Here is a 13674-nt window from a genome sequence, read left to right as displayed (position 1 = left end):
ATGTCATTGCATTTAGGTTAAAAGTTGTGTGGGAAAAAATACGAAATGCCGTGGAGTTTATGACTTTTTGCTAATCCAATCAGTTTCCCACGTCGATTCAGCGATATCACATAGATGAATGGTGTGTCCGGATGAATCATGTTTTGGGTTGAAATAATGTGGAAACAATGCTGATTCAACCAGTTTTTTCCCAGTGGGTTTGTTACAGAAGTAAAAGGTCCGGGTCTGGTGTTGATTAAACAAACAAGATATATGGCTTATAGCAGCGATATGAGATTCAGCACAAGATTCAGCACAAAATGATGGCATTCAGCACCACAAAATAGTGGACAGCGGCCGTATGTTACAACCCGTCCACACTCGGCGAATCTCAAGATTAGTACAGCTAGCCTGCTGCAGCTATCTTACATTTTTCAACCCAAACCTTGAGAATTATAAATAATAGGAAATTATTCTGCAAGTGATTAAACCATACATTTCCGGTGCCCGTAATTGTTTGAAACGGTACGCCTACAGTGCTCAAGGTGATCATGCTTTTCTGATTAACTGCTTGTGTTTTTATAACATATTTTTTTATTTGGGGATTTTCTTGGCAATTGGAATTCATTTATGGGTAAATCTCATAGTCCATTGGATTATCTATTCAATAAATAGGATTGTAACATCTCAGAGTACTATAATTCAAATAATCAAATCCGTATAGTATTAACGTAACCAGCACTGCCAGTGGGTAGACCGCCACCCACAGAGATCTGTAGCTCTTCATTTTATCCTCAACAAATCCCAATTCTGGTCCGGACACCTACACAGCTTTTTTACCACCGCTGTCATCACTACTAGAGGGTCCCCCGTGTTGCGTAGGGGTTCCATGACTCACCACGTTCCATTGTTGAGCACCCCCGTCGTCCGCCCGCGACTAGACAGCGCCGTTGTTAAAGTAATGAATGTGTAATCTATTTGCCCATTATTTCTCCATGTCAAGGTTTAGCCCGATTGATTGTGTTAAATTGAGATGAACTGCTGGAAATCAGATGCTTTGGGTAATGGCATGTTGACCTGCTATTACGCACATGTAGGTGTTTAGCCTGTGTCACGCTGCAAGGGAAACAAACACATCAAGCAACACGTGTGTGTATGGGCCATAGTCATCTGTAGGCTTCACACGTCATTAAAATAATACATGTATCTGCATTGGATGCCTCAATCTTCTGGATGTCCTTAACTGTGAGGCCATAATAACGATATGGATGTGTGGTTTACATAAATTAATCAATAATCGTGATTGCAGTGATGAAATGACATAGCAAATTATATAGGCCTATCATGTAACACGACAGGACATAGGCTATTACCCTACTTAGTACTACCTGGCCTCATATTGTAAACACTATAGCACACCTTTGCAATACTGCACATCAAATCAACAAAATGAGGATCAAGACTTATTGAAATTAATAGCCTGATGCATATTCATTGAGATTTTGAGACCAGCTTATTATGCTTGAATGGTTAGTTATAAAACATTGTTTGTAACACCTTTTCAGCCAACCACTTTCACTTGTCATCAATAATCCCCCATTTAAAAGTTGGGAGACATTGTATTTTGTGCATCATAATAAGTTATTATCTGAGCGAGATATACAATCAGACATCATCTTTATTTATGTCCATTCTCTGGTGCTAATGAAGGACTTTTGCTGAATGTAATTTCCACAAAAAGTACCATGTCTATCTCTGTGTTCAAGAGGCAACAGGTGCAATCTACCAAATTAATTGAGCAGTTTCAATAACAATGCATATAATATGTGAGCTATTGTCTAGATTAAATATGATTATAGACTAACTTACTGTCATTATCAAAATCTGTTTTAAACATGCATTATATTTATATGGAGGGGGGGGGGGGGGGTCAGTGTCTGACCAATAAAAATGTAAGACTATTGTTATTTATCTATACTGTTTGGGAGGTCATTGAGGGATTGTCGTGTTCAAATAAGCAAATTAACACATATAGCATTGATTAAGGAATTGAGGAAGCTTAGAGGTTAGATTGACATACACAAGCCAATGAACTGAACACATAGTAGTCTATAGACTCCAATTAGAACATGAACAGAACATGCTGGGTCATGATTTCCTCAGGCCAACCTCAAAAGTCTCCACACTCCTCATTGAATGGTGACTATTTCCCAAATCATCTTTCTTCTGTCTTGTCTTTCTCCTTCACTTTGCTATGATTAACTGCATGCCCCTGTGGCACCTTCCCCCAATTAAAAGTTCCTTTCAGCAGTCTCTTGTCTTGTGTGGAGAGAAGACCATTTCTGTGAGAAATATCTGTGTGCGCCTGCCAGAAAATACTGTCTGCTCGTTGGAAGCACACCCACACCTTCTCCACCCGCACCAGTTTTATAAGATTGTGTAGGGTAAGTCTATAGTATGTGTGTGTGTGTGTGTGTGTGTGTGTGCATGCCTGCGTGCGTGCGTGTGTGAGAGAGAGTGTGTGAGAGAGAGGGGGGCATTTGGCTTACAGTCAGTTGCCTATTTATTGCTATTAGATTGAAATGGCTTCTCTTAGGGTAATAAAGTGATGATTATTTGACGTAAGCCTTTATTGTTAGTAGTTTGGACTTGAATCGTGTGGAGCTTATGACCCTATGCAATCAATACCAATAGGCTATCTGTTTCGTGCTGCAGTAAAGGATTTGAATGTCTGTAGCCTTTAAGACACAGTTGGCTATTTTCTAATCTATTACACTTGCATCCTCGCTTCAAGAGCGTTGTTTAGTATACTATTACATTTTCGTACATCGACTTTGCTAAAACGGGTTCTCAACCTGAGGGAAATCAGTGGTTGTGCACTGACCCCTCGTGGATACAACCAGTAGGCTACTGTCACAGAAACGAGGAAAACATGAATGAAAGCAGTGCGCAGTTTAGGCCTACTTGATGAAGAAATCAGACGCGCGTTGTCATGGCATTCGGCATTTATGACGTAATGATAAAGTAGATGTTCGCAATGTTCTATATCAATTTAGCGCCATTCGCGACACCATCTTTGTCGCTTTCTCCCAAATTCCCATTTCTGATCGGTTTCTATCATCTGAGTCGTCTGCGGTCCAAAATTATTATTTTATGTGCGAGTGTTATATAAGATCAGTTCTTGTAAGTATTGACTGTATGAATTTAAATGATTTTATTTGAGTTGTTTTATCTAATGAAGAAGCTCTCAAATATGTTTATTATGACCACTATAGTTAAGCAGTCTGCCTGCATTTTGATTTATTGTCATAAATCAATGATATATCACCTTGATTAATGCTGTAGGCTACTGAATTACTTCTCATGATTTGGTTTGTTTCAAAAGTTGGCCTACATCAGATCTACCATCAAGGGGAAAGTATGGAGACTCCGGAAAGTGACCAGTTCAATCCTACTCAGGAAATGCAGTGTCCATCAATTGTGGTGTGTATTTATTCCACATGCATGGGGATTGCGTACTGTAGGGCAGGCAATGTCATTCTATGCTTCCCTCATTCATATTGTAGGAAACCACTTGGAGTGATGTTTATTCCACTGCCCATGTTAAATCATCACCCTAAATAAAATAAAGACAAAATAAAGTTATGTAAGAAAGAATAGACCGACAGAGTTAATTTCAAGAAGTGAAGAGTTATTTCGATAGTCAAATCTATGACTTGAATTTGGTTGACAATAAACGTATAATGTTAATTTCGTAAACCACAAGGTTCCATGGTTGAGATGTGTATAGGCTGTGGGGTCCACCCTGGTCATTCCCTAGCCACACCCGTAACCACTTCCTTGTTTAGAAACCGACTTGATTTTGCAATTTCGTTTGTGACTCTTGGCCTGATCCTACAATCTACATGTGAGTGCATTTTGGGGAATTTTGGTTAGATTCTCTATGGCAACTGATTCATCTGTGAATGCACGTGATGCCTTTTAGTGCTGATTGACCATTAAAATGTTGTCTGTGCACTGGATGAAGGGCAGGCGAAGTGTGGAGATGAAAAGTGTCGCAAAGGAGTTCTTCTGTCTCACTGGTGAGACGGACCAAGGGAGGGTGAGTGTGTCAACACGCGGAGCCAGTATGAGGAGCAGCCACACTCCTGGACACCGCAAAGGGAGTGAATCTGTGCTGCGCAGGTGAGTACTTCCCGTTTATTGGCATGCTAGTTAAGTATAGGTAGCAGCGTCCCGGACTGGTCTCGGAGTAGTAGGCGTGTCGAAAGAAATGGGAATAATACATTTTGATTGAACAGGGTTTTTGCCAGTGCCACTGTTTAGAGTAGCCTATTTTGTTCAGTCGCTTTCCAGGAAGTGCATGGAGGATGCTAAAGCATTTTTTAATCACATACAACTCAAACTTTTATGAAAGCGAACATGGCAAATTGTTCCCCTTGTACTAAGTGCCATGAACAGTATTGTTTAGTCTCAATAATTTTCACCTACACACCTCTAACTTATATTAAAGCAATCGTGACGAAACATGAAGATCTGCCTTCAGGGTAACCTAATTGTAATCTCCTGATTTTGTAACGTGCTAGTAGTATCAGACGGGTATCAGTGTAGGCAATTTTCCCGGGAAGCTCACTTCGTAAATTGGTCATCAACTACGGCCAGGCACGCAACCCATGTCTGCCCTTGTGTTTAGAAATGGGGCATCGACAAGTTTAATAATGGCATTGCTTACACTAGCTTATACAATTGCAATGGAATGGGATACATGTAAAATGTTTACAACATGAAAGCATGTTAAGATACGTGCATTTACATGCAATGTTTTTCCACTGCCTGAGTTATTTCACGACACCACCATTCTGAGTTTCCCAAACGTCCTCAAATTAATTTCGATGCGCATTCATACACAGTCATGTTTCCACAAATATCTGCACTCGCTGACAGAAAGTCAGACCAATACACCCAGTCTCTGGCCGCCATATTGGGCTGCAGCTATCCCCTTCTCATGCTAGTACTTACAGTGATTGGCCAACATAGGCCATGAACTGGTGCTTTCAAGACAACTGGGAACTCGGGAGGAACGATGTCATATCATGACGTCAGTGATCTTCAGGTCAGGAAGTCAGAGCTCGAGAAAACTACCCCAGTTCACTTGGATTGTTCAAAACTATTTTTTTCTTGAACGCTCGGGAAGTTGGATAATTCCGAGTTTCCAGTTGTTTTGAACGCGGCATTAAGAATCAAGAGACTTCTTTCAGGACTGTGACCTTGGATTATAATGATGGTGATGACTATGATGATACAGAGGGAATCGCTGAACATACAACAAAACCAGAAGTCACAGAAGGTAATAATTATTTCACTCTGTACAATACAACTAGCATAACAGATAATAGGCAGTGGAAGTAATGTATCAGTTATTGACACTTCTCTCAATTACAGTCTGTTTGCTTCTGTGTTTAGAATGGATGTCAGTCATGGGGGCAAAACTCCCAGAGTTACCAGTTCATAAAAAGGAGACCTCAAGAACGGTAAACAAGAACAAGGACCTCCCATGACGCAGACACAGAAATATAGAATTAATTGAACAATTAAAACATATACATAAATATAATTGATTTGAATTTCAGAAATGTGAGTCACCAAAAGAATATATTCAGCTCCAAAGTGATAAAGGTACAGTGTACACTGTAGACATAATCATGATGTTCTGTTACATCAACAACTACCTATAATCTCTCATGCCAACTAAGAACTACCTAAACAGACTGACGCTTGTTTTGTTTTCAGTCAAAGAAAGAACTAGCTTATGTCCTCAGAATGCCAGTCTGCAGTACTTGGCCTATAACTTTTACAATTTGAACTGCTCTCCTACAGTATACTGTAAATGTTGGCATTTGAAAAAGCATGACGTTTTATTTTATAAGGGATGAGTGTACCAGAAACACAGACAAGGATGAAAGATCAGGCCAAGATACTGGTGAGTCACAATGTACCAGAGGAGGCTGGTGGTAGGAGCTATAGGAGATCTGGCTTATTGTAATGACTGGAATGGAGTGAATGGAACAGAGTCAAACATGTGATTTACATATGTTTAATGTGTTTGATACGTTCCGTTTTTTCCCATTGCTGCCACTTCAATGAGCCGTCCTCGTATAACTCCTCCCTCCAGCCTCCTCTGCAACGTACTGTCTGAATCAAGGACAAGTGCCCATAATTACCACCCGTACGTCATTATACACTCTTTTCCCTTGTATTTTCTCTGAAATTTCAGCATGAATGTTGTATGTTATAATACGTTAAAAAACTTGCTCGTTACCTAAGGTTATGCCATACTTTCTGTTTCATGTTCTTGCTTGATGTAGATAGGCTCTAGCCAAGTACTGCAGTTGAGATTTCTCAAAACCTACTGAAAGCCCTTGCTGTTAGGGCCGCTGTGGTTCACTGTGTTTACGCTATCTGCTTTCAGTTACCACTAAAGCCTTTCAGTGAGGGATATGAGGCTGCATTCCTCAGGGACAGAAGTGAGATCATTATTATTATTATTAGTCATTTAAACATTACTGTTACAAATGGAGGTATGCGTTATCATCAATCACATTGATGACATAACTTAGTTTCAAGAGATCTGAGTCTCAAACATTGATTATGATAAATGACACTAAGGGAGGTTGAAGATGGGTCGTCCCCAGGCTGGTGTCGTTTAATCAGTATAATTACAAATAATCCTTGATCATAGATCATTTTTATGAAATATCTGCCTCCCATTGAGTCATCCCATGATGTCTGTGTTTTGGTACTATCATGATGATGGAGTGTCTTAATGGAGGTTTCCTCTGTGAAGCCACCTGGTTTGTGTCATGGTCCTCTGTCACTTCCTGTGTTTTGCAGTGCGAAGGCTCTGCAGAAGATCAGGACCTCCTTTCTCGCTGTTCTCCCCTACGGAAAGCCTGGGGGACATACTGTACAGGAAAACCAAGCATGTGTTTGACAACACAGTCACGGACATGAAAGACAAAAAGCCTGGTGAGTCAGCCTGATAGTGGGATTTGGAAATCAAATGTATTGAACGCTACAACAAAGAGACAGATAGGATAGCATCTATTGGAAAGGCTTGGGGCCCTATTCAGTCATAATCGGTCACAGGCGTTCAGGATTAATACCAGAAAATATATTTGTATATAAGTATAGTAGTATGATCTTTTTTATTTCACATGCTTTGTACTATAGATTAAATTAATAAAATGATGCCACATTTCAGATGTTTCAAGGTGTGGTTCCAATCTAAGCCAATGTGTTAGACCAGCCCCCTTCCCAGTACAGAAGGGCTTCAATGTATCCACATCTAGGAACAGCCAGGTGAGTAATATACTGTAACTGAGATGATGTTCACACACACACACACACACACACACAATGGTACAGTGGTAACCTGTATTTACCTTCTTTTTCAGAGAAGGGAACAATCAATTTATCAGATGACGGTGATCAGAAAAGATCATGGTAAGATCCTATACTAATTCCCTGTGTTTTAATGTACAAAGAAACACACTGGACATACCCAATTTGTAAACTGTAACTTCTGTGTTCTTGTTCCCACTTTAGTCGGTAGGCCTTTACTGATGCTGAAAGGCAATGCAAGTCTAACCAACATTGATGGAAGCAACAAAACGGATTCATTTGCTTATTCATCCAGACTCACAAAGGTATCAGAACCCTTTATTGATATTATGTTGGTATTGATATAGTGAGAATGTCATTAAAGTTTTACAGTCCTGAATAAACTAAGCAACATTTATATAGCCGTTGGCATTTTTTACTGACATCATTGATAATGAGCCAGTAGTGGTACATGTACTAGCTTCAATTAAACACAGGAGGCCAGTGTTGCTCTACATTTGACTCAATCATCCAACATGCTATGCTTATCCATATGTGGACCACATAGGATAGGCTCTGCCATAACAAAATATATTGACATCTTTAATCTAGGGAAAACCATCAACCTCTTCTCAGCCAGGATCTGACATCAGGATCCCACCAGTAGTAACCAGGAAGCATTCTGCCATCATCAGAGAGGTAATCACTTTAGAAATTGGTGTGCCCCCCAAAATAAGCTTTTGTCCATGTTAAAAGAGCAGATCATGCTAATTTTGCTGTTTTTCTTTTTCATGTTGAACCATACTCCATGACCAATATGCTGTAACTTATAGGAAAGAAAGATGCACTACTACAAAGACCTGTGTCAGCAGGTGGAGGAGAAGAGACAACAAAAAGCGAGGGAGAGGAGAAGGATTACCACCGCCGAACAAACTGTGAGTCATCGCAAGCATAATGATTCTATGTTACCCATACCTTCTATATAGAGATCGGACAGGAACTTGTCACCTTTTTTAGTCACATGATCCTCATTTTTTCATGATTGTTTGGAATAATTATACACAACAATGGTCACTGATAGTGATTGACTCAATTGGAAGGACGGACATTGACAGATTGCACTTCAATCGCCTTGTCGTTGGCAGCACAACGAGACAATGCAGTTCTGCACCTGGGGGATGCCAGGGAGCGGAGCCCCAAACTACCACCTGGACTCTGTGAGAAGGAACAAGTTCAGTTGCACAGGAATGATACCCCAGGAACAGGTAACATATCAACATGACGTTTATGTTTAGTAGAGGAGACCAGGGAACAAAGTAAAAGTTTTAGGCTTTTGCTTAGTATGAAAATAATATGGGTTAGGATCAGGGTTAGGATTAGAATTTTAGGTAAGGATTTAATTGTAACAAATGTTACAATTAACCCCCATTACAACTCTAATCCGAGTCTTAATAATTATTGTCATCAACTATACCAATCAAAATACCTATTTTTATTGATAACAATGATACATGATTAGATACATGGGAAATGTTCTGCAGGTCAATAATCAAAAAAGAGAGCCAGCAAGAATATTTAGAATTCAACCACATTTTTTGGGGGGGGGGTCAATAAAACAATTATTTATGGATTTAAGCAAAATTTCCTAGGCAGGTACTGTAGATACATTAGCACATTGAATAACAGCCGTCAAAGTTATTTATAATTTGAGTTATTTAGTTACTATGTGCCCGTGTTACTTTGTTCCCCGGTCTCCCCCACTACCATTCACTACATAGAAGCAGGTAACCTTTATTAACAGGTTTCAGGGCCCATATTCACAAGATGTCTGAGTTGGAGCACTAATCTAGAATCAGTTTTATTTATTTTAATTTTTTTCTTAGGGGAGAATAAGTTTAGCCTTTTTACATAATTAATAAGATTATATGGACAAGGGGGATCTCATCCTAGACCAGCACTCTTACTTCAAGACCATTTGTGGATCCGAGATTATATCCACTATACAGTGCATTCGGAAAGTATTCAGACTGCTTGACTTTTTCAAATATTTTCTAGCCTTATTCTGAAATGATTTTTTTTTATTTTTTTAAAATCCCCTCATCAATACGGTTTGACACACAGCCCATAATGACAAAGCAAAAACAGGTTTTGGGATTTTTTTGCAAATGTATTACAAATACAAAACTGAATACCTTCCGAATGCACTGTATAACTGTCGGTCTCCTGACGAAACGGTTTGGCCTACGGTTTGACCTTTCTATTCTATGGAAAAGGGAGACTCTCACGAACACGATGGTGACTCATCTGAAGTTGGTAACGCTGATGTGCCAACTTCTGTCTGTAGTGTCCGAACCATTTGAGCTACAAACTCATTTTAAATCACCACCTCAACACAATTCCACAATCCCCCCCTCCTCCTTAGACATTTAGAGGTTTAAAGAAGCCAGTGAAACGTGACACTTTGATTATAGATGATATAGCACCAGGAGTTACCCAGACTTAAAGCAAGTCTTGTTTGAGGTCATTTGAAAAAGAACAGGAGAACCGCAATACTCTAGGAGCTCAGATGCAATAATTTAATAACCAACGTTTCGACAGACAAGCTGTCGTCATCAGGGTATAATGAGAAACACTGCGGGTCACTAGTTTATATAGTTTCAAGGGACACACAGGTGTCTGTAATCATGGCTGGGTGTGGCTTGATTATATTGGTTAATTTACAGATATAAATAGAACATTTAAAAAGCATGAATGGATAACATACGATCATAGATACAATTTGGCTACATAGGCCTACAAACATTTACAATGAATAGCAAAATCACAAGAATGGCTTCAGATCAAAGTCTACGTTGAGACCGACGGGAGCAAGGGTCTTTAAATTAAAGATCCAGGCAGCCTCTCGTTTTAACAATACATTTTCAAGGTCACCCCCTCTCCTAGGGAAGGGGACTTGTTCGATGCCGATATAATGAAGGGACAAAATAGAGTGGTTTGCTTCCAAAAAGTGGGCCGCAACTGGGTATGTAGAGTTTTTGCACCTAATGGTGCTTTTGAGATTCTTACATATAATTCACGCTTCGTTTTACCCACATCATTTTCGTTAGTGGAGTTCAGTACGTGATAACACCTTTGACTGGGATCTGTTTCCCTGTTTGAGGGTGTTTGAAGGATCTGCATTTGTAAGAGCCATTACACTTGTAGTTTCCATCGGGTAGAGGCACAAATAGACATTGTGCGGGGGTATTTTTGGGTGTTAAATCAGTGTTTACTAATTGATCTCTGAGATTTCTGCCCCGTGAGAATACAACCAAGGGAGGGTCCGAAAACACATTACAGATACTGTCATCAGATCTTAGAATGTGCCAATGTTTGTGAACGATTCCCCTAATTTGTTCAGAGCACTTTGAATAGCACGTTGTTTGAGGTCATAACATAGTCTGGATGCTGATTCATAGTGCCAATTAAACCCTGTTTTGGTGGATAGATGGACCTCTGAATGCTGTCTTTGTTCTCTCCTCAGCTCCGCTGTAAAGGCTTCAGCGGGATCCCTTTTCATCTGCATGTCAAATGACGGCCATTTTATGGTCCCCAGAACAGACGATTGATGCTCAGCTCAGACAACTGATAAACCCATTAAACTAACGCAGTAGTAGACCAAAACACTACACTCTGCTGACTTTTGTCCCATAGGTGGTAGATAAGTCATCGATTAGCTGGATTTCAGCACTCCTTGGCACTTGTATCCATTGATTCATTTACTGTTTCAAACTCCCATGCGTGCATAACCACACTCAAAACAATTCTGGATCTAAGGTTTTACACATTCTGATGGTGTTCAAATCAGTTGTGATGGTAGTGATGCACATAAACAGTTTTATATATACACTGCTCAAAAAAATAAAGGGAACACTTAAACAACACAATGTAACTCCAAGTCAATCACACTTCTGTGAAATCAAACTGTCCACTTAGGAAGCAACACTGATTGACAATAAATTTCACAGGTGGAAGGTGGAAATTATAGGCAATTAGCAAGACACCCCCAATAAAGGAGTGGTTCTGCAGGTGGTGACCACAGACCACTTCTCAGTTCCTATGCTTCCTGGCTGATGTTTTGGTCACTTTTGAATGCTGGCGGTGCTTTCACTCTAGTGGTAGCATGAGACGGAGTCTACAACCCACACAAGTGGCTCAGGTAGTGCAGCTCATCCAGGATGGCACATCAATGCGAGCTGTGGCAAGAAGGTTTGCTGTGTCTGTCAGCGTAGTGTCCAGAGCATGGAGGCACTACCAGGAGACAGGCCAGTACATCAGGAGACGTGGAGGAGGCCGTAAGAGGGCAACAACCCAGCAGCAGGACCGCTACCTCCGCCTTTGTGCAAGGAGGAGCACTGCCAGAGCCCTGCAAAATGACCTCCAGCAGGCCACAAATGTGCATGTGTCTGCTCAAACGGTCAGAAACAGACTCCATGAGGGTGGTATGAGGGCCCGACGTCCACAGGTGGGGGTTGTGCTTACATCCCAACACCGTGCAGGACGTTTGGCATTTACCAGAGAACACCAAGATTGGCAAATTCGCCACTGGCGCCCTGTGCTCTTCACAGATGAAAGCAGGTTCACACGCACATGTGACAGACGTGACAGAGTCTGGAGACGCCGTGGAGAACGTTCTGCTGCCTGCAACATCCTCCAGCATGACCGGTTTGGCGGTGGCATTTCTTTGGGGGGCCGCACAGCCCTCCATGTGCTCGCCAGAGGTAGCCTGACTGCCATTAGGTACCGAGATGAGATCCTCAGACCCCTTGTGAGACCATATGCTGGTGCGGTTGGCCCTGGGTTCCTCCTAATGCAAGACAATGCTAGACCTCATGTGGCTGGAGTGTGTCAGCAGTTCCTGCAAGAGGAAGGCATTGATGCTATGGACTGGCCCGCCCGTTCCCCAGACCTGAATCCAATTGAGCACATCTGGGACATCATGTCTCGCTCCATCCACCAACGCCACGTTGCACCACAGACTGTCCAGGAGTTGGCGGATGCTTTAGTCCAGGTCTGGGAGGAGATCCTTCAGGAGACCATCCGCCACCTCATCAGGAGCATGCCCAGGCGTTGTAGGGAGGTCATACAGGCACGTGGAGGCCACACACACTACTGAGCCTCATTTTGACTTGTTTTAAGGACATTACATCAAAGTTGGATCAGCCTGTAGTGTGGTTTTCCACTTTAATTTTGAGTGTGACTCCAAATCCAGACCTCCATGGGTTGATAAATTTGATTTCCATTGATAATTTTTGTGTGATTTTGTTGTCAGCACATTCAACTATGTAAAGAAAGTATTTAATAAGAATATTTCATTCATTCAGATCTAGGATGTGTTATTTTAGTGTCCCCTTTATTTTTTTGAGCAGTGTATATACACACACATAAATGCTACAGTGGTAATTGACAGATCATGGTGAGATAATGAATAGAAACAGTGGCTCACTAAAGATAAGATTGTACACAAAAAATCTCCTAACTGGTCGCGGAAGCGATAAGATACTGTCTGCCTACAGTCAAAGAATTCTTCTTTTTTTTCATCATATTTTTAACCATTTTCTATGAGTAATTTTGTATATATTGCAGCCAGAGTTGTAGTGGAATAAAACTCTCCTGTCAGATAAAGAGAGTGGGTGGAAAGAATTGAGAAAGTCTTAATGTCAATGCTTTGTAGGTGAAGTGATGTGGAAATCTATCCTCTGATGCTGACCTAATATTTGGGTTGAATGATTCACAAAGAAACAATGGGAAGTGTAACTATAGTATTTACAAAAAGCTTTTCAACATGAGGACCGATGCACAAACGAGCACTGATACAGTAAGCTGCTCTTCAGGTGGCCACTAACATTTGTATATACAATGTACTACAATGATGACATAACATGCGACTATAGGTATTTTTATCTGTATAAAATATAGCCGATTGATCATTGTCTAATACATAGTAAATGTATGTTCTAATGCCTTATTGTCATCCACAAACTTCCTGTAAGGGTAATTAATTACGGTAAAGTTGATAACATTGAATAGGTTGTTCCTGTTGGTGCTGTCAGGTTGGCTTGCACATTAAAATCCAAGAGGGTGAGTCACTCTCTCTAATTGCACTGTTCTGTTGCTGTGGCATTGGGATATTTAACTGTCCCATGGTTTTTTAGGCCAACTGGGTTTAATTTCAGTGGGGACAGCATTATTTTCCTCCAGTGGGTGGCTAATTAACATAGAGAGAATTCTAAAGTGCAGGGAAGAAGCTGTGATTAAACTGTAGGCTACCAGGTT

General features: G+C 40.7%; 1 protein-coding gene across 3 annotated transcripts; it reads left to right on the top strand.

Moving 5' to 3' along the window:
- Positions 1–3834: 3834 nt before the first annotated feature.
- On the top strand, positions 3835–13502 carry LOC139531871 (uncharacterized). Of its 3 annotated transcripts, XM_071328794.1 has the most exons (15): positions 3835–3886; positions 4007–4164; positions 5238–5326; positions 5443–5510; positions 5610–5655; positions 5907–5959; positions 6449–6503; positions 6871–7005; positions 7241–7338; positions 7434–7482; positions 7585–7685; positions 7972–8058; positions 8193–8294; positions 8505–8624; positions 10883–13502. In XM_071328794.1, exons 2-15 carry the CDS (start codon positions 4025–4027, stop codon positions 10931–10933), a joined length of 1194 nt encoding a protein of 397 aa, XP_071184895.1. In that variant the 5' UTR covers positions 3835–3886; positions 4007–4024; the 3' UTR covers positions 10934–13502. The 3 variants fall into 3 exon arrangements, with proteins under 3 accessions (XP_071184895.1, XP_071184896.1, XP_071184897.1); XM_071328795.1 differs by lacking the exons at positions 3835–3886; positions 5610–5655; positions 6449–6503; XM_071328796.1 differs by lacking the exons at positions 3835–3886; positions 4007–4164; positions 5610–5655; positions 6449–6503 and having other exon boundaries at positions 4228–5326.
- Positions 13503–13674: the final 172 nt, after the last annotated feature.

Source organism: Salvelinus alpinus, chromosome 10, assembly GCF_045679555.1.
Source record: "Salvelinus alpinus chromosome 10, SLU_Salpinus.1, whole genome shotgun sequence".
In the NCBI taxonomy this organism is placed as follows: domain Eukaryota; kingdom Metazoa; phylum Chordata; class Actinopteri; order Salmoniformes; family Salmonidae; genus Salvelinus; species Salvelinus alpinus.
This window is presented reverse-complemented; position numbering and strand designations above follow the sequence as displayed.